Source organism: Lasioglossum baleicum, chromosome 11 (assembly GCF_051020765.1).
Source record: "Lasioglossum baleicum chromosome 11, iyLasBale1, whole genome shotgun sequence".
In the NCBI taxonomy this organism is placed as follows: domain Eukaryota; kingdom Metazoa; phylum Arthropoda; class Insecta; order Hymenoptera; family Halictidae; genus Lasioglossum; species Lasioglossum baleicum.
The window spans coordinates 13,307,966-13,334,952 of NC_134939.1; the positions used below are offsets into that span (position 1 = coordinate 13,307,966).

Sequence of the window (26,987 nt, forward strand, 5' to 3'; positions counted from 1 at the left end):
TTCGTCTGTTTCACAACGAGCGACAATCCACGGGAATCGTTGCACATCGAATAGAAAGTTTACGAATTTACGAACAATCAAGTTCAATCGCACTCTTACGTGGCGATACAGTTTTCAAACGAACATACTCTACCTACCGATGGCGCCGACATATCCTGATTTTGCGAACCTATCTGATACCATGTAAAACGTTCGTGTTCAATGGAGTACGGTAGTTCGACCGATTGTTAGAAGCGTCATTGGAAACGTTTCGATTGAAATAAGTTATATTTATATGTCAATAAAATTAGCAGAACGCGCAACGCACCTCAGAAATATCTAGCTAAAGGGAAAAGGACATTTATTAAGTGAGTAATTGTGCGTTACTATCGGATGACGGAACACCCGCGCGTTTCCTGAGTAACCATAAAGCAAGCTATTGCTCGAACGTTTCTCAATAAATATTTATCGTACATAATTGATCGAATCGTTTTTTATCGTTCAAATAATTTGTACAGCCAATAATCGTTCGATTTCTGTAACATGATTTCCTTTACGCGATTCAAAGCACTTGTCACTATTTATGTAAACCAATTTATGTAAATCATTGACAAAACATAGTTCGAGTTATTGCTCGATGGCTAAGGTAACGTAGACGAAACATTTATCGAACAATCCGACACGCCAACAAAAGATGCAACCGTAACTCGTAACTGTGAAAACAATGTAGGATACGATCTGAAAACATTGTAACATTTCCAAGGCTCTGAAGAATCGCGCGTATACGAAATTTTTTAGCATTTTTGAAATACATTCTTTGATTCCAGTGTAGAAGTATGCTATTTCTTGACATTATTACATCGGCATTCGTTATTTTGTAGAAATGAGGAGAAAAAGCGAAAGAAACAAAGCGAAAGGGACTCCGGAGAAGGAAGTGGGGAAGCCAACTAGGAAATCGACGCGTAGACGAGTGAAAAGAACGCATTCTACATCGCCGGAGCCAGAGAATGTAGAAGAGACAGGGAAAAGCATCAGTGGAAAAGAGACAGAGAAGAAATCAACTGCGTTCACCCACCAAAAAAAACAGTTGGAGGATATGACAGAAGACTGTAATGAAACAGTTTCATCGACGGAAACTGACGTCAAGCCGAAAACTCAAGAAAACGAAGAAGACAACGATGGCGGATCGGTTTGGAAAGTGGCGAGAGCAGACGCGTCGCCCGGCGAAATACAGAAGCTGAAGTTATGCAGACAACATAATACGACAGAATCATCGTCCGATAGTTCTTTGAGTAGGAAAATATCGAACAAGTGGCAGGAAAGTGGTGAGGGAGTTGCGGAGGAGGCTGACTCGGCAGAAGAGCAACTGGTTTCTTGTACAAGAACGCTCAGTAGCACTGAACAGCCGAACGATCCCTCCTCTTCATACCCAGGTCAGGACTCCAACGAAGAGGTAAGTGATAGCAAGGAGATCCTGCCTGAAACCACTTCAGCCAACTTGTCTGACGATAAACCAAACATAGATCAGCAAGGTGAATCAAAAGAGGCAAATATCCCGAACGAAAACGCTGATAACGAACCGATTAAGTCGAGTAGCGCACCTGCTGTGCCGGCACCTAGATCAAACGGCGATCGCTCATCCGAGGAGACGTACGATGCACCAAAGGAAGAAAAGTCTGCGGAAGATACCAGCGAGAAATCAACAGAAGTGCCCAGCAAAGAGATTACCGTCGAGAACGTTCAGAAAGATACGAGCACCGACGAGGAAGAAGACGAGAACGAGAACGAGAAAGAGAAATCTCGCGAAGTAGCGAATTCATCGTCCGAATCGAACGACGAAGTTCGAAGCACCAGAAGTAACATAACCAGCAGCAGAATATCCTGCACCAGTCGTAGAAAGCATCGAACCAAATATCGGGACTCGTCCAATTCCGACACGCCAGACTCGGAGGATGAAATTCCCATCAAAAGGGACGTCGAAATCGATTCTTACGTACCAGAAGAGAAATCAACCGCAGAGGACTCTCATCAACCGAAAGATCGTTCCGTATCACCGTCACCGAAACCGAGAAACAATACTTTGCTCAACAATGTAGAGGCGGAAGCTGAGCATGTCGAAGAGAACAACCAGAAGTCGGATATTCTAAACGAGAAATCAGAATATTCTGCGACGACAGTGGTCCAAACGGCCACTTTCAAGCCTGTCAAAGTCAACTTAAAGAGATCATTGTAAGCTGACAAGTTGTGAACAACTGTTCGATAATATTGGACGATGTATTTGTCGTAACGTTGTAAATTCTGTTTTAGCTCGGCGAGAATGTTAATCGAGAAGACCGATGTGAAAAAAGAAGATACCGATGCGAGTGCGAACAACGAAACACTTGTTTCAAATAAGGTTCGAACATCAAATGACTCTTAACGCAGTTACACAATCACAGTTACACAGATGTATTCGGTAAACTAATTTGATATTGTTTCTCAATAGGAAAATCACGATAACGCCGAGGTAGAATCGAAATGCGCTCCAAGAAAACGTAGATGGGGCACTGCATTGTCTACCGATACTGCCCCTTCCTTTTCCATATCTACAGACTCGCTGAAGGTAATATTCGTATTCGTTCGAAACACGAATACGCCACTGTGGTTCTAATTTATCTACATACTAGAACACTTCGCATATGTATTTTTCAGGCATTGGTGCCAGGAGCGAGGCCACTGTCGATAAACGAAGTTCGTTTGTCCAAGGACGATGACGAAGACAGAGATCGTTTCCGAGCCAATGAGAAGTGGTACAATTCTAATGAAGGGGCAAACGATAATAAATCGGATAACGAGAGTGTCACGCAAAAGAACGGTACCGCGAAAAAAGGAGACGGGAAAATCGACAATCATATAGGTATTTAAAACAATGAAATGCTCGGCGAATATGTATAGCTCGTTTTATCATACGAATTTCTACTTCATTAGCAGCGCGCCGGAAAATATCGATCGTGAAGGAAACACCGCACGTAAAATCGCCTAGTCCACCGGCTACCAAGCCCACCAACATACTTTTGATCAAAAACTTGGTTCGTCCTTTCACATTGAATCAAATCAAGGAGCTTCTTTCGCGTACCGGCACGATCGTTGAAAATGGTTTTTGGATGGACAGGATTAAGTCGAAATGCTTTGTAGAGGTGTGTATTTGTTCAGGTAAACATTCAGGTTGAATATAAAGTAGAACTAATCAATGTTGCTAAATTATCCAGTACGCAAACGAGGACCAGGCGTTCGAGACGAGGCAAGCTTTGCACGGCGTATCTTGGCCGGTTTCGAACCCGAAGAGGCTCCACGTCGAGTATGCAACCAAAGATGACATGGAATTGGCACAGGAATTGTCGAAAGATCAGACTATTCCGAGGAAAACGGAGGCGCTCGTGCCGTCGGATTCGTGGCAGCAGGATTGGAACCGAGAGGAGAAAGCAAGCACGAAGGTAAAGAAATTCGAAACAGTTCGAAAGAACTTTTTGATTGATTGTTGAACCAAACAGGTGATGGTTGTTCGAGAATGGGACCTAGGCAAAGAAGACGGACAACAACACATAAAAGATAAAGAGCGAGAAAAGAAGGATCACGATAAAAAGAGGAGACAGAGGAGTCGCAGTCCCGCGGTGGAACCACATCTTCCAGCTCCGGCTCGTAAATTCAAAAAGAAAGAGGACGAACCGCCACCGGCTAAGCTTTTAGACGACCTCTTTAGGAAGACGAAAGCCACGCCTTGCATATACTGGTTGCCGCTTACAAACGAGCAGGTGCGTCGACGCGTCAAACAATCGACCAGTTCAATTCCCTTTCCATCTAGTTAAAAGTTACACGTGATTGCAGATCGTCGTGAAAGAGGAAATGCGAAGGCAACATATGGCGGAACACGCGCGTAGATTAGAAGAGATGAGACGCGCGGAAAGAAATAACAGGGACGGCCGCCGCCGTCGCAGCCCAAGAAAATAGTTCTTGATCGTCCATTTTCGATAAACGTACCTTTCCTTCTCTAATGCAAACACCTCCGATCTTCATCAGTTTCCCCGTTTCTTCAACGCGATCTCGGATCGTGGAAACACGAGACAAGAGACTTTTCTTCCCTCTTTCTTTCTCATAGACTCCACATTAAACATTGATATCAATTGACATTCGATTCATTCTGTTTCGTTTCCTTCGCTGGCAGTTGCATCGATTAGCGTTTTTAAATATGTTGCGTTTGGAGATTGTTGATCTTTTTTCTTTATTTTTCTTTTTTTTTCTTTGCCTCGTTAGAAAAAATTCAATAAACCCCATATTTTCGTGTTCAGACGTATACGTACGTACTGTTTTTATTTTGTAATTCGAATCCCGTGGAGACCGTCTTATCTTCTCGTTCTCTATTCTTTATCACCCGACTAGTTTCGCTGTACGAACAAACATGAATCCACTGCATGATCCAGATGTGTTCCGCTACCCGATTCCCAGCTCTCCTGAATTTCAGCATTAAACTGTACTTCTTACAGGTCGACATTAACTATCCAACAGAGTGGCGTAATTATAGAATGAACACACGATAGTGTTTTTGCATCGTCTAGGAGGCACGCATCGTAGCGCGACATAGAAAACCGCGCAAACCCTGGGGAAAATATCGAAGAACGAGTGAACAAAGACACATACACGTTCGCAATACGAAACTGTCCGTAGAGAATACCACGAAACGAACTTTAGTATTCGTGATCGATCGAAAATGATATATATATATAAACTAATACTGAAAAAAAATAACATCGAAGGAAGGCTAGTTGTTGGAATTAACGACGAAAGCCGTCCCAGATGACGAGACTGTGGCTCGTCGAGTGGCATGAAGAAATCAACCTACATAAATAACCACGAGAGAATTTCGTTCTCTTCTCGGATTATTCATTTCTCTCCTCTGCTTGTAGCGTAGCCTGACTTCCTTCAGTTTAACATGTACTACCATGAATTTGGTGGTAGAATGTAAAGTGTTTGGTGTTTCTCGGTGGACTCGCACAGCCGGAAACATGTTTGTACATAAAGTATAATTCGATATTCCATAATGTGACATGTAAAATTATCAATAAATGTAAAACACTTTAGGATATATGCAAAACTGCAATGTGCCGCTTACTTTTCACGAGTAAATATACACTCCAGTCCATAAGTCGCCGGACGCTTATTCAAATATCGATGCGGACGATTTTTTATTATTAAAGGACCTATATTATGCAATCAAAATGGTATTTGCTTACTATATTTTCTAAATTTTAATTATTACTCTTATTTTTGCTAGTTTTTAAAATTTAAGGGGGTAGACTCGTTTCCAGGATTGCAAGGGTGCGGGATGCGCCTTCCCATTTCTAGATAAATCAAAGGGGAGTTTCTTAGTAGTGAAAAGCGCTAGATAAAAGATCAATCTAGGCCGCAGTCACCATCAAAAGTTCAATTTTTACGTTTACGAGGCGTAATTTGCATTATTTGGCAGCATGTAGCTGTCGCAATTTTATGAAAATAGCTACATGCGAGCTTTATGCTTCCAATAATGAAAATTGCGCCTCGTAAACGTAAAAATAGGAAATTTGATCTTGTATCTGACGCTTTTTACTACTGAGAAAGCCCACCTTCGCATTATTATTATCCTGGAAACGAGACTAGCCCCTTACGTGGGCTAATTGTTTTCCAATTTGACTTCTAGAGCTGTCCATAATCGTCCCACAATCTCTTGTTTCCAAGATTTATTCAAACAGCATACGTATATATTTAATTTTGCATTGAAATATTATAATAGCTACGTCTAATAAAAATAAAACTATCAAATCAAGCTGGAAGCTTGTATTCTTTAATTACCATTTTGTTGAAGACAAGTATAAGTGTCCGGTGATTTATGGACGGGAGTGTATCGCGTTTTGAAAAATTTGTTACCGATCCTTGAATAAGAATTTCAAAATACTAATCGAACCAATTCGCAAACATGTAATTGAAAGGCCCTCCGAACGAAGAAAATGGCAACAAGTTGGAGTGAAGTTTGTGGGCATGGTCGCAAGTAACGAGAATAATGTCTACGTAAACTTACTCGATCTTTATTTATATTAACATTATTAATGCTAACGTTGTAATTGCTTTAATTTACAAAATTCACGAATTACAAGATGTGTGCATGTCAGCAATCAATTAAAAAATATTTCACAGTCACGAATACCATCGATAGAAAAAGAAAGAGAAAGAAACAAACGGACAGAGAAAAAAAAGAAAGGAACAAAAATTTCAAGTTCGCCATTGGAGTAAAACGACCAGTTTGTACGCTATGTATCTCTTTCTGTTATTAAACTAAACTTACCAACGTTACTTTCGAAAAATGCTTTTCCACGGTTCGAACTAAACTTGGTAACATAATGTACTGTCCAGAGGACGAGAGAAAACTAGCGCGAGGGGAACGGGACTAGAGGAACGCAAAGGCAATCTGAATGGTCGGGCTTCTTTCCCCGTTCCCTTCCCGCTAGTTTTCTCTCGTGCTCCGCACGGTACACATGATTTAATACTTTTTTGTTTCTTTTCGCAAGTATTGGGTCGGAACGAAAGTTCATAGCGTTTCCAAATTAAAACTCAAAGATAAAATTAGGATATTTATACATAGATTTGTTCAATGACATATTTTCCATTCTCTTTTATTACTTTTTGCCATTTTTTAGGTGCTTATCATGTTATTCAATAAATCTATGAATAAATATCTTCATTTTATCTTTGAATTTTTATTTAAAAACGCTACGAACTTTCGTTCCAACCTAATATTAATCTACGAAAGAAGAATAAATCATAACGTTTACGAGACTATACGAAATGTATCCTTTGTGGTCCATCGCACTATTCATGCGACTGATATTCTTGAAAGAATATACATTCATATAGGAATTTCTTCGCAGTTGTAAATGATTGTTCCGGCATATCACGATACATTCAGTTTACAAAATAACGCCAAAGCATACGACTATAAAGGATTCCGTACCACGAACGTGATCGAAAATGCGTGTATACGTTACAATTACGATTTATGATCCAGAAAACTGAATGAAATACTTGGCGACTTGAATACATACAACACAAAAAAATGTTTTTGTTATTTACATTGTAGACTGGTACTTTTAATTACGCACTTATGATATACAGGATCCTTAACGATTAAACGTTACATCTGGATTATACAATTCGATTGTAACATGTATAAACGTATCTTTGTAACTTCGATATGTGTCCCACCGCATTATCAAAAGGACACGTATCAGAGCATGTTCCAACGGTGACTGTATCGATCGACCGGTGCCATTTTTCAGGTAACCAAACATGATTAATAACCTGATTCGAAACTTTGATACACGTGTTTTTGATCAGATAAAAAATTAATCGTTTTTTTGTCGCGCTACGTTATCTTACAGGTTTTTCAAATATTCATGAATTAGAACAAGCTTCTGTACAAACGCCTGTTACGTCATCGCTTTCTAATATCTCGTAGAAACCTGTAAGCCTGTAAGGGATAGTAAATAGTAATCGAGATCCGAATTAATGTCGATAAAAAAGAATTCAAAGATACAAATAAAATTATTGGTTCTTTTTCCTTCGACGAACAAATTCTCGTGCATAAAAAGAGCTCGTACAACTATCACCCACGTTAGTTGTTGTTTACTGATGACCACATTCACTTTATTTCAATGAGTATCATTCGCTGATACATTAATCGACCTTGACGACGCTGTAAATTCTGCGCACGAACCAAAAGCAGGCAAAGAAACCGATCGAACCTGTTCAATAAATAATCGTGGTAACAGTTTGCTACTAAAACATGAATTTATATTAATAGGGTGAACCGTTTTACCTGTCAGCAGGAAGAATAAGTAGACCATAATGCAAGTATAGCCGAAATAGAGGAACGTTGATGTAGCATCTTCTATGTCCAATTTAGTCATGAAGAAATGTATACAGTAGACTAATAAATAAAAAGCGGTGAAGCCAGATGTCAAGAAACTGCGCCACCACCAATGGTAATCCTGTGAGAAAAAAGTAAAGAAGTGTGATTTACGTTCATTATTACAAAATACATATATATGTTCAACAAATTATTTTTCATAGCTGTCTGAAACAGTGATCGATTTACCTCCGCACAAAGATGGAAATAGCAAAGTAAAATCGTCGTTTCCGAGCATGTGATAACGAGAATAAGAAATACCAAGAAAAGAAATCCAAACATATAATATACTTGGCTCGACCTAAAAAAAAAATTGATCTGTGTAGACACATTAAAAAAATGCTAAACATCGCGATTACGTTTCGTCGTTCTTTATATTCAGAGAGGAACAGAGTGCACGCTTACCACAAGGAATTCAGTATAAAGAATAATTGTATGAATATACACCCGAACGGTAGTACTCCTCCCATTACAATACCGGGTATTGGTTGCGTATAAAAACTTTGTTCCGGTATTTGTCTGGGAATTTGATTAGTTCTCACTGGATGCTCCAAAGACTGAAATCAAATTCAAATATCAGTCGAGTCGATCGTTGTCGAGCGCGAAAGAATTAGACATCAGAATTTCTTTATTTTGTGGAAAATTAAATGAATTTACTCTTTTCCTAAAGCCGGTATAACCACCGATCAACGTCAATGGAAGGGACACTCCGAACCAAAGAGCCAGAAGAGCGATGAGAGTACTGAATGGTACAGCAGCCGAACTTCCGTTCGCCCAGAAAATCAAGTTCATCACGAAGAATAAACTGAACACGATTCTGTAAAAAAAATACAAAAGGCATGTAAATCAATATTTCGGTAATGTAGGATCAAACCTTAGTTATTTGATTACCCTGGACTTAGCATAGATGTCAGCAACACGTTCGATTTCCATTTTTCTCCGCCGAAGCTTTTATATATTCTGGTGGATACGTAGCCAGCAATTGTTCCGAGACAAACGAACAAGACCATGGCGCAAGTCATTAATGCTCCTCTGTTAGCCGGAGACAAGAATCCCAAACAAGCGAACGCTGTGAAAACCAGTCAAAATTCTAATCCGTTCCAAATCTGAAGTACGAACCGCTGAATATGTAGAAATAAGGAAATCTACCAAGTGTTACGAGAGTCATGCAGAATACTTGTACACCGGAGCCAAGTAAAACAGAGAGTAGCATTCCTTTGCGAGGAGGTCGGAACACGTCACCGTGAACCAATTTCCAGCCAAACTCTTCCTGCGCGTCTTCTCCTGATTCTATCTGGAAACAGGCTTGGCTTTATTATGATTCGATCGAAATCATTTCTGGATTGATATCAACTGAACGACATTTCTTTAATGTACCTGATTATATCTTGCAATGTCCTTGTGCAATGTTCGAAGCATTATCATAGCAACCATACCGGAAAGGAACAGAACGATTATCAACGAATTCAGAATACTGAACCACTGGATATTTGTGTGCGGCATGGATTCTAGAATGTAGTCCCACCTGGACGACCATTTGATGGTACTATTCAGCTGGAGAATCGAAATTGAAAATATTAGAAATCTTTTCTATCTGTTGAAAATCAACGAGTTACATCATCGTGCGATAGCTTACGTGGAACGTCACCGAATACGTATAGGTGATAGGTAAAACTTGGCCTTTAGGAAGCGGATCATACGGTATTTCCAGAGGTTCTTTACTTTCGCAATTGGGAGTGACGCCTTGGGGGTGCTTAATACTGCGAGGAATCACTTTGACGGCTATTAAAAGTACAGAATTCAAGTTAAAGAAAACGTAACGTTACTGTTAGACCGCGGATGTTTGTGCAATTTTTAATTTTCATAGGCTAACTTTAAGAAATCTTATTTTCAGTGGTCCGGCATTCCAGCATTTCTTGAAAACTTTCAGCTGCCATAAACGTAAAATTCGATTTTATTTACTTTAGAATTTGGCACGATTTTTATTTATTCCAGATCTAAAAAGGCTACTACCACTGAAAATAAGATTTCTAATAATAGTAACTATTGTATATGCACTATGACAAGCAGAAAATATTAATGTTCTCACAAATTATCCGTCCGCCATTCTCTTTAAACGCAGAACCCCATTCTTCGTCGGCGCCGCTGTGATATTCGATCACGAGGTCCACGTGATTAAACAGATAGTACGTGTTCCGTTTGCTATACGCCACCTGAAACAACAAACTCGTATTAATCTCAATTACATGAATTTCCTTTTTAAGCTAAATGTGAGTATAGTGGGTGAACGTATGCTCACGTTAATGCTGCAAGTATCTTGTTGAGATCTCGATTCTCTAGAGAAGCAGCCCATTGAAAATCCGGTACTACAAAATTGTCGACCGTCTTCTAACTGGTAACACCAGGTAACCGGCATATTGTCTGCGAAATGAAATTATAATTACACATTGCTTGTTTCGCTCGTTTCGCTTTCGGTATCGTACCAACTATCCAATGATGTTGATAGTTAAACGCCATTCCTTTCTTTAAAAATTCTAACTTCTCCTCATCTTCTTTCACTCCGCCTGTGTATATTTTCGTACAAGCGACTTCGCATGTTGCACTTTTCAAAAAGGATATCTAAAAGCACAGAGACACAGGTTTCGTACATTTTCTTTTCGACTTTAAGGGGGTAGACTCGTTTCTAGGATTGATAGGGTGCAGGATTTTCAGTAGTCAAAATGCTAGATAAAAGATCAATCTAGGCCGCAATCGCTCTCAAAAGTCCTATTTTTACGTTCGCAAGGCGTAATTTGCATTATTTGGCAGTATATAGCTGTTGCAACTCTATGAAAAAAGCTGCGTACGCAGCTTTACGCTTCCGAATAATGTAAATTATGCCTTGTAAACATAAAAATAGGACTTTTGAGGGCAATTGCGGCCTAGATTGATCTTTTATCTAGCGCTTTTCACTATTTTGATAAAGCCCATCTTTGCATTATCCTGGAAACTAGAGCCTACGTTATTAACAACGAAATTCTGCATACCTTATAAGGGGAAGGTCTTATACGTTCGCCGAAAACAACTTGTCCTAGATTTTCAACGGGACTCTGAGTTTCATCGGAAGGACAGAAATCAAAGCTGAAACAATTTTGTCGAGTTAATTTCGAAGGTCCATTGAACGAGAGAATAATAAAAGTGTTTCGAAAATAGTACGAATAAGAAACTTACTGATAATATTCGTACGGAATCACGTATTTCTCTGTGTTTAAACGATTCACGTATAGCTTCACTTCAGACTGGAAAGAATAAGAATGATATTTAGTACAAAGAAACAAGTTACAATGTAGTTTGCAGACACAGGAGATATTGGTAAAGAATACGAAGACGAGATATGCGTCGTACAATTTTCATAAAACCTTTTTCTAGCTTGATTTTGGTCCTGTAATTGGCAATAAAGAGCCACGTAGTAACGTGTTCGGAATTGGTCTGTAATTAGTGTAAATAGATAAAGTGAGTATTAAATCATAATCGATACTCGTTTTTTGTTGACAATGATTCCCAGAGAAATTCTAAGCGATTTGGAAAAGACGATGAACGGTGAAAACGAATGAAACGAAGGAATTACAGGGCCATAACCAATTATGTGTAACAAAATTTCGATGATAATCCGAGATATACGCACTTTGCAGGACTTTGAAGTTTCGCCAGCTTTGCAATAATTGACAGGCGCTAGGCCCGGCAAGTAGAAGGCCTGGCTGCTCTGAATAATGTATAATACAGAGAACAACCACACGAAAGTTATTTTTGCCATTGTATTGCTATTGTTCTTTCTTATTATTCCTCCAACGTGAAAAACATCGGACACTACACTGCCATGATACACGTCATCGACAAACATTACACACAGATTGCCAAGCACCTTTTCCGCGTGGCAGTTTCATACATGCTGACGCTAGCGCAGCCTTGCGAATCCAATGATTTTCATCGATACCAATACACCAGCCAATAACAATCGTAATTCAAAATTTCGTTATTCCGTTCTACCCGCCAGTTTAAATCTTTCGATCGTGCGTTTATGAATTCTTTCGTCTAAGGCTGGTCTAAGGCGTATTCGGCGTTTAAATTTTACGTCATTCTTTTAGTGTTAGTGCCTATGTATTTCCTGGTATTTCGTTCGTTGCAAAACGAGAATAGTTATAAATTTCGAAAATCTACGAATATTTTTGTCCTTTCTAGTTATTAGATTGAGGATCTTCCTGCAATTATGGCCTTTGAAAATTTTCAAAAAATAAATTGATTTCAGATCTAAAAAGGATACTACCACGGAAATTAAAAATTTCATCTATCCGCGGTCTAGTTAGAAGTTACCAACTTCTGAAAGAAAATGTTTGAAAGTCCTGCAATAAATGAACAAGTCAATGTTACACAGCGAATAGATAATATAAATAAATAAGCAAAAGAAATATTTTTGCCCGGGCGTGAATCGAACCCTAGCCCACCGGGTAGTAAGTCTAGTACGTTACGTTGCCACTACACCACAGTGATGCCGAAATCGTGGTACTGTGGTACTAAGCCGTGGTACGAGACCCCCCCACTATGACCTACCGTTGCCCCTACTGGCCTTCTCCAACTCGCTCGCGCGCTACACTCACCAACGTACCTCTCATATCCTAGGAGAGGAGGCTGTGGTACTGTGATACTAAACCATACCCCCACCATAGCCTACTATTGCCCCTCCGTTGTTTTCCAACGCGCCCGCGCGCTACACTCACCAACTCACCAGCGTACCTCTACGGATACAGGAGAGTGATACGCTGGTGAGTGTAGCGCGCGGGCGCGTTGGAAAACAACGTAGGGGCAATAGTAGGCTATGGTGGGGGTATGGTTTAGTACCACATGGTACCACAGTACCACAGCCTTGGCATCAGTGCTTGTTATACATCAGTTATACATTTTCTCTACAATAGCATATTTCTACTACTGGTTATGAAAAAACTTTGTTTATAAATATCTCAACAATTATTGAGTGTTTGCCCCTATAATGGTATATATTCGTAAAAGGGAGATCGTAATCTATAAGTACACGAAATCTCAACTAAATTGGTGACCCGAAGGCCTTGCGCTCTCCTTGTAAGAGCGCGTGTATGACGTGAGCAGATGCTAAATCGTGAGATGATAAACAGATGATAAATAAATAGTCTATATAAAACAATCTGAGGAAGAACGCAAACGCAGCTCTCTTTATAGTCTGGTCAAGTCTGGTGGATGGTGGACCATCAGTTTCGGAAGGGAAAAGGAGAGGGGACTTTGAAATTGAGTGTCTAATAAGTAGGATCGCATCACTGATATTATATCAGTGGATCGCACCAACGCAACGTTTGTTAGGGCAACGACCTAACCCCCTTGCTCGGGAACGGATTTGACATCAGGAAAAGGACACGATGGCCCACGCGACAATAATAACGACTTCGATGAACTACCGACACCGCGAGGTTAACAAACAAGGATTACCTTGCCGGTTGTCATTGAAGTCGTATAGCTGATATCGCCGGTGAGGCAAAAACTATCAGAACGCGACAGTTTTGTGCCTCACCGACGATGATTTGTACACAAAGTCTAAACAAGTGGAATAATCCGTTCACGAGATTTTGAACGCATTTCAAAACTGACTTTCACTGAGGCAAGATCCGATGGATGTACAGTACCTCGTTGAATATGCGAGTAGCTCGCAAGCCATATGTCAAACTTGTGACCAATTCATCTTGAAAGGAACGCTGAGGCTTGCTGTCTTTCCCCAGATAAAATATGACCAGGTAAAATACCATGACCAATGCCGGCAACAGCATTTTAAATACGCTATAAGCTCTTTGTCAATCTTGTTCAACTTTTAATTACTCACGTACAATAGTTACAGTCTCAAAACTTCAATTTTTAGTATTTCAAGCAGAAACAAAGGTGTCGACTAAAAATGTATACTTGTCCTCTATTTATTTATTATTTATTTGAAACTATTTTGCCTTGTACAAGGACATCAACTTAATTCTCTCTATTTAATTAGTTATTTCGTTATGTATATACTTGTTCTTTATTTTGCCTTTAGTCTTGTACAAAGACATTGACGTAAATAATTTTATCTACTTTGTAGAGGCCTGTTTACAGTGAGAAATCACCAAAGTGGTATCACACTGTGTGCTTCTTTATAAAGCAGAGACCTAAATGTATAGCAGACATAGCTAATTTTGATAATATTCGTTGGGATGATCAGCAAGATATTAAAAAGAGATTTGGTACGTTCTTTGATATTTGTATTTAGAGTAATTATCTAGAAAACAGGCTTCCTTACAGATTTCCATGATCTTGAAATATGTTAAAACAGAGAATGCAGCTCTGCTTCCAGCACCTATTGGAGAAAGCGCTGGCATCGCTAAATACTTCACTATTGAATATGCGAAATCTAGTCGGACAACTTGCATAGGCTGCGAGGAGAAGATAGTACACAGCGAGATAAGGGTGCTGTCGAAGAAAAGCTCCAAAGGATACATCGGTAGCTGGTATCATTATGACTGCTTCGTGAAAATGAGAAAAGAATTAGAGTTTCGCGAAGGTGGCGATGCGTTGCCTGGCTTCGGTGGTCTCTCCAAAGAAGATCAGGAAAAAGTGAAATCAGATTTACTGAAGCTTCAAGAGGGCGAAGTTGTACCGGTGAAAACAATGGAAGAAGAACTAGAAGATGTGGACGAACAGAATGAAATGAAGAAGCAGAACGAAGAGTTTTTCAAAATTAGGGATATGCTGTCTTCGATAAAAAAGAATGATCTAATTAATATATTGGCGAAGAATGAGCAACAGATTTCAGGAAATATTACAGCTGTAAGTAATGAATTTTCGACAATTTTAGAGAAACATTTCAATGATCGTTAATCTTTTTATAGATACTGGATCGATTGAGCGATTCATTTTGCTTCGGAGTTCTGAAGCCATGTTCGAAATGCAGCGGGGAACTTGTGTACACATCGGGCGTTGGATACAAATGCACAGGAGACATAAGCGCATGGACGAAATGCGACAACGTAACTCATGATCCTAAGAGGAAAAAAATCTCGATACCATCCGACATGAAACAAAAATATCCTGATCTGTAAGTAGTCTACTCAGCGTTAACCTTTTGCTGGCCATACAGCAATTTTTATAGTGGCATTAATTTATAACTAGACTGTGGATCTTTATGCATTTATAAAGAAATTGATCGAATGAAATATAAAACAGTAAAGGATTAGAAAAATTTCAGAATACCGTAATGTTTTTAATGTAACAAAGTCATTGAGGGATGAAAACAAATTTTTATTATATTCCTGCTTCCCATAATCAATGCAGAACGTCTATTTATAGCATATAAGATGATGAAATAATGACTAGTTGAATATTCCACAGTAAATCATTGAAGTGCAAAGTAAAAAGGAGACTGATAAAGGTGACCGCCCCATCAACATCTGCTTTAGTTCAAGCGAAGCCAGAGCTGTTGAAGCACATGCAGTTCTTCATCATAGGTCATACGGAGAAAGATAAGAACGATTTGAAGAAAGAAATAATTCATTTAGGAGGAGAGGTTCCTTCGAAGCTTCACGAGAATATTGCTGCAGTGATATCGACTCAGAAGGTGATGGACCAAATGAATGCGACGATGAGGGAAGCGAAGAATCTGAATATTCAAGTGATCACCGAAGATTTCATCGAGGAAGCTAAAGAATATGCGGAATCTGCAATCTCGTTGCTTAAGAAGAAGACTATTTCGACTTGGGGTGGCGATATATCGAGCAGAGTAAACGCGATAGCAGCGGAGAGCAAAGCTAAATGTAGTTTCGGGAAATCAGAATCTGGAAAGATGAAACTACAATTGAAATATGGTGGAACGGTTGATCCGGTCAGTAAGATGCAGGGCGTGGCTCACGTGTACAAGATCGGCAATAACAATTACACTGTTACGCTCGTGGAGACGGACATACAGTCTCAAATGAACAATTACTACAAATTGCAGATTCTAAAGCACGATAAACAGGAGAAGTATTGGCTGTTCACAAGCAGTGGCAGGATAGGTACAACTAGTAGTCATAAACTGGATTATCTAACTTTGCAGAGTTGTATAAGACGATTTGAATTCTTGTACGAAGATAAAACCGGAAACGTTTGGTCTCGGAGAAATCACTTCGTGAAAGTGCCTCGGAAGATGTGCCCAGTGGACATCAACCACAGCGAGGAATCCAATATCAAGAGCGAGCTAGAGGAACCGGTTCAAGACTTGATCAGAATGCTATTCGACGAGCTAAGCATGAAGCGAGCTTTGGCACAGTTCGAGATCGACGTGGAGAATATGCCGCTCGGGAAGATCACCAAGACGCAGATACAGAAAGCGTACTACGTGTTGACGGACCTGCAAGGGCTGCTGAAGAGGAAGAACGTTGAACGAATCGCGTTGATAGATGCTTCGAATAAATTTTATAGTTTGATACCTCACAACTTTGGGGTATCCAGACCGAAGATTTTAGACACCGCCGAAGCGATTCACGCGAAATGCGAGATGCTGGACGCGTTGCTGGAGATGAAGATCACTTATCGGCTGCTGCACACCGAGGAGACTTTGTCGGAGAATCCGCTCGACGCTCACTATAAGCAGTTGAACGCGGATATTAAAGTGTTGGACAAGAAGAGCAACGAGTACAAACTCATCGAGCAATACGTTCAAAATACTCATGCTACCACTCACAAGCAGTATGATCTTGAGATCGAAGATGTGTTCGTTGTTAAGAGATCAGGAGAAGATAGCAGATATAAACCGTTCAAGAAATTGCCAAACAGGAAACTGTTATGGCATGGTTCTAGAACGACAAATTACACTGGTATACTTTCTCAGGGATTGAGGACAGCTCCTTCGGAGGCACCTGTCACCGGTTACATGTTTGGTAAAGGTATATACTTTGCGGATATGGTGTCCAAGTCTGCAAATTATTGTTATACGAACGAAGAGAATTCCACTGGTCTTCTGCTACTTTGCGAGGTGGCTTTGGGTAACATGTACGAGAGATATTCAGCTGATTTTATCAAGAATTTACCAAGCGGTAAACATTCCACATTTGGTCACGGTCAAATGCAACCTGATCCCAAAACCTCGCATAAGACTATGGACGGTGTTGAGATTCCATTGGGTACAGTCGTGACCACGAAACTGCCCTATCAATCAGACTTATTGTACAATGAATACGTTGTTTATGATGTTGCACAGGTGAAAATACAATATCTACTGAAGATGAACTTCAGGTATAAGACTTAATATTTTTGTACGCACAATGTTAAACTAAGTTCTTATAGGTTATATTTAATATATATTTTTATTTAATTGATTATATTTAATATTTATTTAATTGATTATATTTAATATTTATTTAATTTATTATATTTAATATATATTTATTTAATTTATTATATTTAATATTTATTTAATTTATTATAGATATAAGTTCTTATAGGTTATATTTAATATTTATTTATAATTTATTGTATTTAATAAAGTTTTTAATAAAGTATTTAATAAAGTTTGTTCTTGTTTCTTAAATATGTTCATTTCGTTTATATCACGATTTACGATAAATTCCTTCGCAAAACTGCATATTAGGAGGAGAAATCTAAATATATTTATATTATTAATCATATTAGTAGACCGCGGACATTTATGCAATTTTCAATTTTTGTAAACGACTTTTAAGAAAGTGGAATAAAATAGAATCTTATTTTCCGTGGTACATATAGCAGCCTTCTTAGATCTGAAATAAATTAAAATTGTATCAAATTCTGTCATATTTTATATCCCAGCATTTTTTTAATCAATGATTTAACGATCAATAATCACGTAACAATCATTTTTACGCATAAATATTGTCAATATTCTTTTTAATCTATTAATTTTATTGTTAAATTTCATTGTTCGCGAATAATTACCATCACTGTCGTCCACCAATAATAAAAGTAAAATATTAGTTTACTCCAGTTTACTCAGTAAATTCTTTGGGTTCTTTTTTTTAATTTGATTGTATTACCAATATTACTTACTATAGTTGTAAACGGGGGTAAACAAATAAAACAAACAATAATTTCAGGTATAAAATGCGGTAAAAATTTTTGTTCAGCAATTGTTACAAAGAGAATAGGCTTGAATTGTTTTGTTCACAGGCCAACGGATAACAGTTTTCTTGTTTTATTATCTTACAAACGTGATGTCTGTTTAAATTTCTTTTTCCGGAATAATTTTTCTGCCATCGTAATAAATCGTTCTATTCCACCGAGGTCACAGACCCCATGGCTTTTCACTTTTCAACGAGTTAAAACTCGATACAATGTTGCATAAAAAATAATAAACGTTTCTTGTAAGAGTACGTTATACGATATATATGATACACGTTATACGATATACGATATATACGATAGACGAAATTCGCAACGAGAATATCGTTTTAAAAAAGTAGCCCTTTCGAGAATTTCTTACAGTTTATTCAGTTTAATATTATTCATTTTCCGAGTAATCAGATGAAGTTTTAATCTATCCCGGATATCTAGCTCGTATTATGCAACGGTAATTCCAGCTGTTTGGAGATAGGTTCTCAGATGATTCGCATTAGGTTCTGGAATTTGACCAAGAAGATTAGGTAATTGTCCTGGCGATAATCTTCCTAGACCTTGTGCTAAGTGCAGCCTCACATCGCCTATAGCTAGAACAATTAAAACACAGATGAAGAAAAACCGAAAACGAATAAAGTTTGAAGGGGGGTAGGCTCGTTTCCAGGATTGTTTCTCATTTCTCGATAATGCATGCGATGGGGTTTTTCAGTAGTCAAAAGCGTAAAAATCCTATTTTTACGTTTACGGACCGTAATTTGCATTATTCAGAAGCATAAATATGTTTAATGCAAATTACGCCTGGTAAACGTAAAAATAGGACTTTTGAAGGCGATTGCGGCCTAGATTAATCTTTTACCTAGCGCTTTTGACTACTGAAAAACTCCATCTTCGCAATCTTGAGAAAACGAGTCTACCACCTTAATGCTTCTGTACCTTCTAAGGGATCCTTCGCAGGTGTTTTCGCGCATACAAGTTGGTTATATCCTACTTGATATCCAGCCACAGTTTCGATCTCTGGGATCAGGTCGTCTTCGGGCACTGTGCTTTGATCCTGCGGCAGTTCGAAGAACTCCACTAATGCCGCTAATATGCGCGGATAATACGTACTATACGGGCTGTCTAACATCGTTGGACAGTCGATCAGTAAATTCGAGATTCCTACTGCTGTTACTTTTCGTTCGATATCGCCCGATATCTTTTGCATATCTGCTAGTAACACGCGTTCCACGACCATACCGAACATCCTGCCATACAAAAGACAATTATGGTGTAACTATAATGCTATACAGTTACAGAACAGGTTGATTAGCCTTCGAGTAATAATTACTGAAACATACTGAGGTTGTATCTGATCGATGATCGTAATTAAATTGCTCGAACCGTATCTGATGATATAGTACGCGAAAAACACGATCAGACCCTTCACGAATTTAGTTGTCTTGGACGACGACAATCTTTGGAAGAACAATACGAAAATTTGTTTCATGTATGGTTCCAATACATTCCTGAAAAAAAAGGTTTCTTTACTTTGAAATTGTTCGAACGAGAATAGAATAATCTTCGTACGGATAGACTTACGGCGCGAAGTGTTGTATAATACTTTGCAGCAACAGAAAACCCTCGTGATCGTTCACTTTCGAAGCGAGCAGCTTCTGAAACACTCCCAACAAGCCGCTCATCTTTTCTTGCGCAACAATGTGATGAGCACCGTGGCTAATGAATGCTCTCAGCAATCGGTTCAAAGGATGGATGTTTGCTTGACGCTCGAATAATACCGACGATAAAAGACAAGGGAACAGAGCCAAGTATGGTTCCGGTACGTCCGGAGTTGTCCGTAATTCCAAAAGCAACGCAAGAATTTGGAAAACATACGGTACGAATTCTGAAACAGGTTTCCGCGAACAATTATTATTAGACTGTGGATAGTTTTGCATCGATTGTGGGAAGTAGGAGCAAAATAAAAATTCATTTCATCCCTTAATGATATTCTTGCGTTAAAAACAACATTGCAATATTCTGAAGTTTTTTCGTAATTTCTTCGTAAGTGCATCAAAATCCACAGTCAAGACAAGATTCCTTACCCAAAACATCTTGCTGTAGAATCCCCTGAAAAATCGGGAACAATGCCTCCTCGAACGAGGAAACCGCCGCCGGGTTCGTTTTGCAAACGATCCTGGAAACGATAATAACGGTGGTTGAATTATCGAATGGTAATCTGCGCTTTGTTTTATCTTAATGATCGTACTTAATCGACAACGCAAAAATTTCAAACAGATAATGATTGAAATTAGGACGACTCGGATTTCTAGATACAACGGCGAGTTTCTCTGTGAGTTTCGGTAGGAGATCCGCTAAAAATGGCACCACAACTTCTTGGAGGGTACCGAACGATCTCATGATAGCTTTCATCACGTACTCGTTCTCTTCCGATCCAGGCATGTCTAAACATGCGAACAGATTTTTCAATAGATCCGCTGCCAAATTCATCAAATCGTTTCCTTTAACTCTGTAAATCAACATTTGAATTATGATGGAAAATATATTACAACATCGATACGTATACAGGGTGGTTCACCTAAACGTAGCAATTTTCAAGTTTTGTCCTATTTTCATTGGTAATAACATTTGTAGATACTCCAGCACATTCTTTGAAAATATTTATAAACCATAAATGCATGAAGATCCGCAGGTGGATTAGGCGGACCACCTTGTATACATAATGAATCGCATCGGTTCTCTTACACAGGCAAATTGTCCGGTCCTCTCAAAGCAAGTATTTTCTCAATAGTGCAGGCAGCGTACGTGTGAACAACGATATTCGTAGCGCTCAAATGTCTGACTAATTGTGGTAAACTACCAACGATCATTTCTCTCGGTAATATCGATCTGAATGTCATTATAAATTTGATCGCGTCCGCTTTAAGTACTGGGAATTCGTTCACTGAAATCAATCGTTTAAAACTGCACGTTTAGAACCATATATGTACATCCATGATTTCTAAATGCTCGATCGCAATCTTTTTGTACCATTTGGTTTAAGCAATTCAGGTTCAATGTGTTGCATTGCAAATTGGGGTAAAGAAACAAGTTCGCTGCTTTGAGTAACTCCATGTTTCTGAGTTTGACCTTTACTCGCACTGCTAGTTACTAGATAAATTGCAGCATCCTTGCTTCGCCAATTTTCAGTAGGTTTCGCTGCATAATTTTGTAGCATTACCTAAAAATGCGAAGTTGAAACAAATGAATTCTACGTAACTGTTTACACGGAATTTTATACGACTGCGACATAAATAAATTTTTATCGAGTAAGATAAATAGATATTTGTGCTAATGTAGTCGACACCTTTGTTTACGCTTTAAACACTAAATTTCAAGTTTTGAGACTGTAATATTACCTGTATGTACGCGCCGAAGATTTCCATTATTTTTGCTTCGAAAGATTTCGAAAGTACTTTCACCAAATCGCATGCAGCCCTTCTTCTCGTGTCCACGTCACTGCCTTCAATATCTCGCCTAATGTACTCTTCCGGATTATCTTCGAACAGCTCGTTATCCGATTCTATTGAATAGTAAAGATTTGTTTTACTATAAATGAATCGTATTCGGTGATCAGAAGAACTCGAAACGTACGCTTTGAATTCTACGTGTCGTAATTACCTCTGAATTCCATATTGGGTATTATCACTTTCTCGCAAATACTACTTAAAGTAGTCGGATTTTCGAAGAGATGCTTGTATTGCGCGCGATCTGCTACTGTCGCCAAAAACTGTAAGGCATTCGAGACTAACTGCAAAAAATAACAGTTTTGTTTTTCATTGGAGTAATTATTCAATCTCGTACGTGTACAATTATTTCCAGCTCACATACAGCATCGTATTTTGGTTGCTGCCCCGTTGACGTTAGCAAATTCCACACAGCGGTCACGAATTCTGGTAAGTACGGTTGAAATTCTTCGTCATACTTCTGCGCGTAAAGGCCAATATTATCACAGACTTGTGATTGTAATTGTTCGATTACTCCTGTCTCCTCTTCGCTCTAAAAATATATCGATTATTGCAACAATCATTGTTTAATAACACATGTATAAATAACAGTACCTCAGATTGTAGCAAGGGAACATTGGTGTTTAATAAGATATGAAAATTCTTCATCCAAACAGCCATGTTATCTTCAAAAAATTCTGGCAAGTCCTGGAAACAAGACAGGCATCGTTCGATTAAATTACAAATCGTAAATATCGTCTATCGTTAGTTTGTTCATTGTTTCGCTTACTTGGAAGTTGAGAGAGTAAAAGACTTTCGACAGAATCACCAATGAACTATATACCACTTTTAGAGCATCTACGTTGTGTGCATGAACCTCTGTCAAATTCATTGTAGCCTGTATAAAAAAGAAGGGTCACAAATATAGAAGCAATGCTAAACCATGCTAAACACAAGATACTTACGACGAAGAGATCGGTTAAAGGTTTAGCGAACTGTCCCAGCACAAACTTTATTTCTGTCCAAAGACTCTGACTTTTGAACTCGTATCTGTACCTTTTAAACAAAGAATGCGCAGTGTGCAAAACACCGTTAATAATATGGAAATCTCCCGTATTAAATTTTTCAACCATTTGGTCTATAAGCTCCGGCCATTTATTCGGGAAGTCGTACTTCCCGATAATAGAAACAGCATCGGACAACTGTTTCTGAATCGAATCGGGGGAATGCAACATTAAATTAATGATTAGCACTTTGATCGCTTTCCTATCTTGTGCAAATATACGATCCGCAGAGTCTTCTTCCTGTAAGTATACAAATCAATCTTGATCTTGAACATTTCTGATAAAAGATCAATCTAGACTCCCTGAAAAGTCCTACTTTTACGTTTTCGAGGCATAATTTGCATTATTCTCGAAATTATGCCTCGTAAACGTAAAAGTAGGACTTTTCAGGGAGACTGCAGCCTTGATCTTGGATTCAGCGCTATTGACTATTAATCATTATCGAGAAATGAGTCTATCCCCTTAACAATAAACCTACTACGAGGGGCCAAATGACCCATGTTAGATCTTTTATTTGACAATTATTGAGATTGTAAAGGTATTTTCATGGGAATTGATTGAATACATTTTTCGACTCCAGTATATATTATTGTAAAAATCGCAGAAAATATAAATAAATTTAATCTTGTTATTTTTATAATACGATACGCATTAGTCACTTTTAATCGTCGGTAGGTTTAGTGTTAATATGTTCGATTCTCTAAGCATCGAAGACAGAAATAACAAAAAACAACATACCACTTTCCAATTACGTTTAACATAATTCTTGAAAGCAACTGCTCCAGCAATTCTAATGGTTATGTCGATCTCAGATTTCTCTACGAGATGCAGAAGAAGCAGCGGATAATTTTTATTTACTTCAACAGATTCTAGAAACTTTTCAGCTGAAACGTTAAAGGATACAAATGAACAACGGTATTACAAATCGAATCAATACATCTATATTTCTAATAATGTTACAGAGTAATTAGCATAGAGAAAAACTGAAAGAAAAGAACAGTAGTGCTACTTGCTGGTACTCGCGAAACAAAGTTCTTCACGTGATGTACTTTCGAGATTGTAAATAAATCCGCATTGTAAATAAATGAACAAAATAATACTAATTTTGTACGAAACTATGAATAATCGATCGTGTTCCGGTAATTGCACAGAAAGGTCTGTAAAGGTTGAATAACACACTTTCTTAGAATAATAGAGGTTATATTCACCTGGCCGTCTGACATGTACTTCTGGACTAAGTGTATGTTTTAAATATTCGCTAAGTGTGAGCAAATTATCATCCGTAAGCTCCATATCGACTTATCTTAAAAATACTATGTTCCTTCAACTCGAAAAATATTAAATCTTTACAAAAGTACGGTTGAATATAGCCGAACACCGGCTTTCTATAAATTCAATTCTCTAACTAACGACTGTCGCCGTTTGGCGCTTTTGCTCAACTGCGGACTGCGGATTCAACAGTTTACGCGGGAATTTATTTCGTTCAAATAAACCTGGGAAAATAACGGTAGAGTTTCCAATAAAAAACAAAAATGCAACATTTCATGATTGTATCACCGCGTGTACAATTTAGAGAGCGGCACGAGTGTATTTTCAAATATATTTTAGCGCGTTTCTCTTTCGTTTCAGCTCGTCCTCCAATTCCATCAATGTGTTTCGCGCAATCTTAATTTTCTGTACCTCGTACTTAGTATTTTTAGTATTACGTAACCTGCACATAAAATTTAGAAACAAAAAGAAATGACATCTAAGACAAAGTATAATTCTTTTTATTATCGTTCTCACATTATATCGTTCAACGAAGCATCGATTTCCAATTTTTCTTTTGCCACCTCGGAGATCAAACTGTTTAAACCATTCTCCTCTTTCAAACGTTCTAGTTCTTTAATTTGCATCGAGAGCTCTTGTTGTATTTTTTCGAACTCTTGTCTGTACCATTCGATATCCTCCGACAATTTTGCGGAAGACTGTGTATCACGGAAATAAATCATTTGCCATGAATTAATTGTAGTGATTCGAAGTTTGAAGATACGTATAAGTACGTATATACCCCGACAGCACAGTCTGCCCGAGCCCACCGTCGGACCCAGCTAGCCGAGCCCCAGCCCGACACGTTACGGGCTAACGCAATGCTTGGCTCAGCGTTGAGACCAAATCAGGACGATTTAGCCTGGCCCCTGTGCACAAAAGGGCGCGATTTTCACCTGCCGGGGGCTCGAGCCCAGAGCCTGACGGCCGGGCTGGGATTCAGCCTGTTTTTGAGAGGGCAGCACGGTATCACACTAATGTGGCCAATCAGTGCTTCGATTGGGCCCAACTTTTCTCGCGCATGCGCGACACAGGGCGGGTCGCATCAATGTGGCAGTACTTTGCAAATGCGTAGCAGTCTCCCTTGTTACCGACAAAAGTATAATAAGTTAATAAATAAGACCTTTGAGGGCGATTGCTGCCTAGATTGACCTTTATTTGGCGTTTTTGACTACTGAAAAAACCCGTGTTTGTATTATCACGCAATGAGAACGCGAATCCCGCACCCTTGCAATCTTGCAAATCGGCTGAATCCTAGCCCGGCCGGCAGGCCCTGGGCTCGAGCCCTCGGCAGGCGGAAAACGCGCCCTTTTGTGCACAGGGGCCAGGCTGAAACCGAGCCGGTGTGCCGTCGGGGTATACGTGTAATTGAACTCACATATTCCATATACGCAGACAAAAAGTACTCCGCGTTGCTTGTTAATCTATCCCAGAAATTATGGCTAGAAAAGTTCGAACATTGATTTTCAACAATGACAGAAAATTATTAGTATAGCGACCTATATACCCTATTCTCGTTGATATTAATTTTTTCAATTCTTGTTCCATCGCATCTGCTGTTTCCTTCGCTTCGATACTTTTCTGTCTGACGACGTCTTCCCCCTTCGCTGATACATTATATTTGATTTGTTTTGACGAAATGCTCACTTGCAATAGAGAAATCGACGATTCTAAATCGTGTATGCTTCGCTTGCGCTCGTCGATCGCGTTGTACAACTCTCTGCATTTGGAAAGCTTTAAATAATGAAGAATAAGTTCATATATGTATATAATAGAATAAAATATCATATATATAAAGATTCGTACTTGTCTCGATAAAATGTCATTCGCATCTGCACACGTTTCGTTTTCTTCGCTTGGTTTCCCATGTTCTTCGAATTCCATGATAATCAGTAAATACTTTTATGATCTTTCAATTTTTAAAGGACTTGTAGAACCATAAATATCGTCTAATGGAGTTTTCTATCACACGTTCGTGGGGCTCCAAAATCCTATTACAATTTTCGTGTCGCGCTCGACGTTACCGATAATTCATAATTGTCATCTGGTAGATGAAGTAATCTTGGAACACAGCTTGTTATATGAATCTGGGTCTATTATAAGCTGCTATACATAAGTACTTTCCCTGTCTCAGAAGTTGCCTCCTGGCAGAAATTCGAAAGTAATGCGGCAGCAAGCTGTCCGATTGGTTGATTGGCTGAAGTATGTGACGTCACGGAGCGACCCCCTTTGCCCCTGTGCCGTCTCGAGGGACAACTTCAATTCAATCATCCAATTTCCCTGTGGGTAAAACAGTGAACCTTGACTCACGAAAGACGATAAGGTATTTATTTATATCTGTTTATATATATTTTATCTTTGTACAGTACTTTGAGTATACGGTTGATTACTATTTCCAGAAAGTATCTATTTCATCGTGAAAAACAATGGAAACAACCGATTATATAGTTACCTAGTGGAGTAATTTAGTTCGTAGCATTCGTAGCGATGACAACCAGAGGGCTGCGCATCTTCCCGCCGTTTGCGCTTCGCTTTCATTTGAAATTTTCCGGCGGGAATATTTAAACCCAAGAATCAGAGAATATAGAAATTCTTTTTATTAAACTAAAAGTGTCAGAGGCGAAAAAATCGAGAACACTGTTTACGATAGAATATATTTTAATGCAGCGAATACACGACAGTTTGTTTCGGACTTCGGCAAAAATACATCTGCATATAATATATAGACATAGATATATATTAAATAAATAAATATATTTCCTGTCGGAAGCTGACTATCAAAATGATTCACGCGCACTTTGGCGGAATAAAACGAAGAAATACAATCGTTAGTGCCTATCGGTGTCTACAGCGATGCGTCCGATTTACAGAAATTCCTGTGAATAATGCGAACAAGGAAATCAATTAATTATTTATGTTCGACGTTGAGAAACAAAACATAGGACGAGAAAATTTTTCTTTTCGTATTATTCCCGATATTTTCGAACGTGAAATCGTTAAAAGAATAACATTTTCGTGGTCCTTGGCCGCACT

The 26,987-nt window shown here is 38.7% G+C and overlaps 5 protein-coding genes across 8 annotated transcripts; 2 read left to right on the plus strand and 3 right to left on the minus strand.

The window, feature by feature from the left end:
- The first annotated feature begins 188 nt into the window (after positions 1 to 188).
- On the plus strand, positions 189 to 6,339 carry Acn (apoptotic chromatin condensation inducer acinus). Of its 2 annotated transcripts, none has more exons than XM_076433204.1 (9): positions 189 to 347; positions 861 to 2,208; positions 2,287 to 2,374; positions 2,465 to 2,581; positions 2,671 to 2,875; positions 2,947 to 3,155; positions 3,228 to 3,452; positions 3,510 to 3,770; positions 3,844 to 6,339. In XM_076433204.1, the coding sequence occupies exons 2-9, from the start codon at positions 863 to 865 to the stop codon at positions 3,964 to 3,966; spliced, it is 2,574 nt and encodes an 857-aa protein (XP_076289319.1). In that variant the 5' UTR covers positions 189 to 347; positions 861 to 862; the 3' UTR covers positions 3,967 to 6,339. The 2 variants fall into 2 exon arrangements, with proteins under 2 accessions (XP_076289319.1, XP_076289320.1); XM_076433205.1 differs by having other exon boundaries at positions 2,950 to 3,155.
- On the minus strand, positions 6,055 to 12,225 carry Tm9sf2 (transmembrane 9 superfamily protein member 2). Its single transcript, XM_076433211.1, has 15 exons — positions 11,616 to 12,225; positions 11,162 to 11,229; positions 10,978 to 11,071; positions 10,435 to 10,570; positions 10,251 to 10,372; positions 10,041 to 10,164; positions 9,588 to 9,733; positions 9,329 to 9,505; positions 9,101 to 9,245; positions 8,843 to 9,020; positions 8,609 to 8,768; positions 8,357 to 8,508; positions 8,141 to 8,252; positions 7,862 to 8,033; positions 6,055 to 7,787 (listed from the first exon to the last, which is right to left on the minus strand). Exons 1-15 carry the CDS (start codon positions 11,829 to 11,831, stop codon positions 7,720 to 7,722), a joined length of 2,070 nt encoding a protein of 689 aa, XP_076289326.1. The 5' UTR covers positions 11,832 to 12,225; the 3' UTR covers positions 6,055 to 7,719.
- Positions 12,226 to 12,822: 597 nt separating this feature from the next.
- LOC143213394 (poly [ADP-ribose] polymerase-like) lies at positions 12,823 to 17,509 on the plus strand. 2 transcript variants are annotated; one of them, XM_076433200.1, is made up of 6 exons: positions 12,823 to 13,100; positions 13,181 to 13,746; positions 14,079 to 14,220; positions 14,310 to 14,803; positions 14,866 to 15,071; positions 15,365 to 17,509. In XM_076433200.1, the coding sequence occupies exons 2-6, from the start codon at positions 13,624 to 13,626 to the stop codon at positions 17,256 to 17,258; spliced, it is 2,859 nt and encodes a 952-aa protein (XP_076289315.1). In that variant the 5' UTR covers positions 12,823 to 13,100; positions 13,181 to 13,623; the 3' UTR covers positions 17,259 to 17,509. The 2 variants fall into 2 exon arrangements, with proteins under 2 accessions (XP_076289315.1, XP_076289314.1); XM_076433199.1 differs by having other exon boundaries at positions 12,823 to 13,746.
- Positions 17,510 to 18,075: 566 nt separating this feature from the next.
- Positions 18,076 to 24,081, minus strand: Cse1 (chromosome segregation 1). Its single transcript, XM_076433198.1, has 16 exons — positions 23,855 to 24,081; positions 23,385 to 23,530; positions 22,548 to 22,886; positions 22,373 to 22,480; positions 22,198 to 22,290; positions 21,968 to 22,135; positions 21,758 to 21,887; positions 21,496 to 21,659; positions 21,128 to 21,317; positions 20,843 to 21,041; positions 20,346 to 20,606; positions 20,182 to 20,273; positions 19,679 to 19,982; positions 19,438 to 19,605; positions 19,034 to 19,344; positions 18,076 to 18,690 (listed from the first exon to the last, which is right to left on the minus strand). Exons 1-16 carry the CDS (start codon positions 23,937 to 23,939, stop codon positions 18,545 to 18,547), a joined length of 2,904 nt encoding a protein of 967 aa, XP_076289313.1. The 5' UTR covers positions 23,940 to 24,081; the 3' UTR covers positions 18,076 to 18,544.
- A 161-nt stretch (positions 24,082 to 24,242) lies between these two features.
- Positions 24,243 to 26,422, minus strand: LOC143213405 (uncharacterized). Of its 2 annotated transcripts, XM_076433222.1 has the most exons (4): positions 25,761 to 26,313; positions 25,462 to 25,688; positions 25,333 to 25,396; positions 24,243 to 24,613 (listed from the first exon to the last, which is right to left on the minus strand). In XM_076433222.1, the coding sequence occupies exons 1-4, from the start codon at positions 25,836 to 25,838 to the stop codon at positions 24,428 to 24,430; spliced, it is 555 nt and encodes a 184-aa protein (XP_076289337.1). In that variant the 5' UTR covers positions 25,839 to 26,313; the 3' UTR covers positions 24,243 to 24,427. The 2 variants fall into 2 exon arrangements, with proteins under 2 accessions (XP_076289337.1, XP_076289335.1); XM_076433220.1 differs by having other exon boundaries at positions 25,462 to 26,422.
- Positions 26,423 to 26,987: the final 565 nt, after the last annotated feature.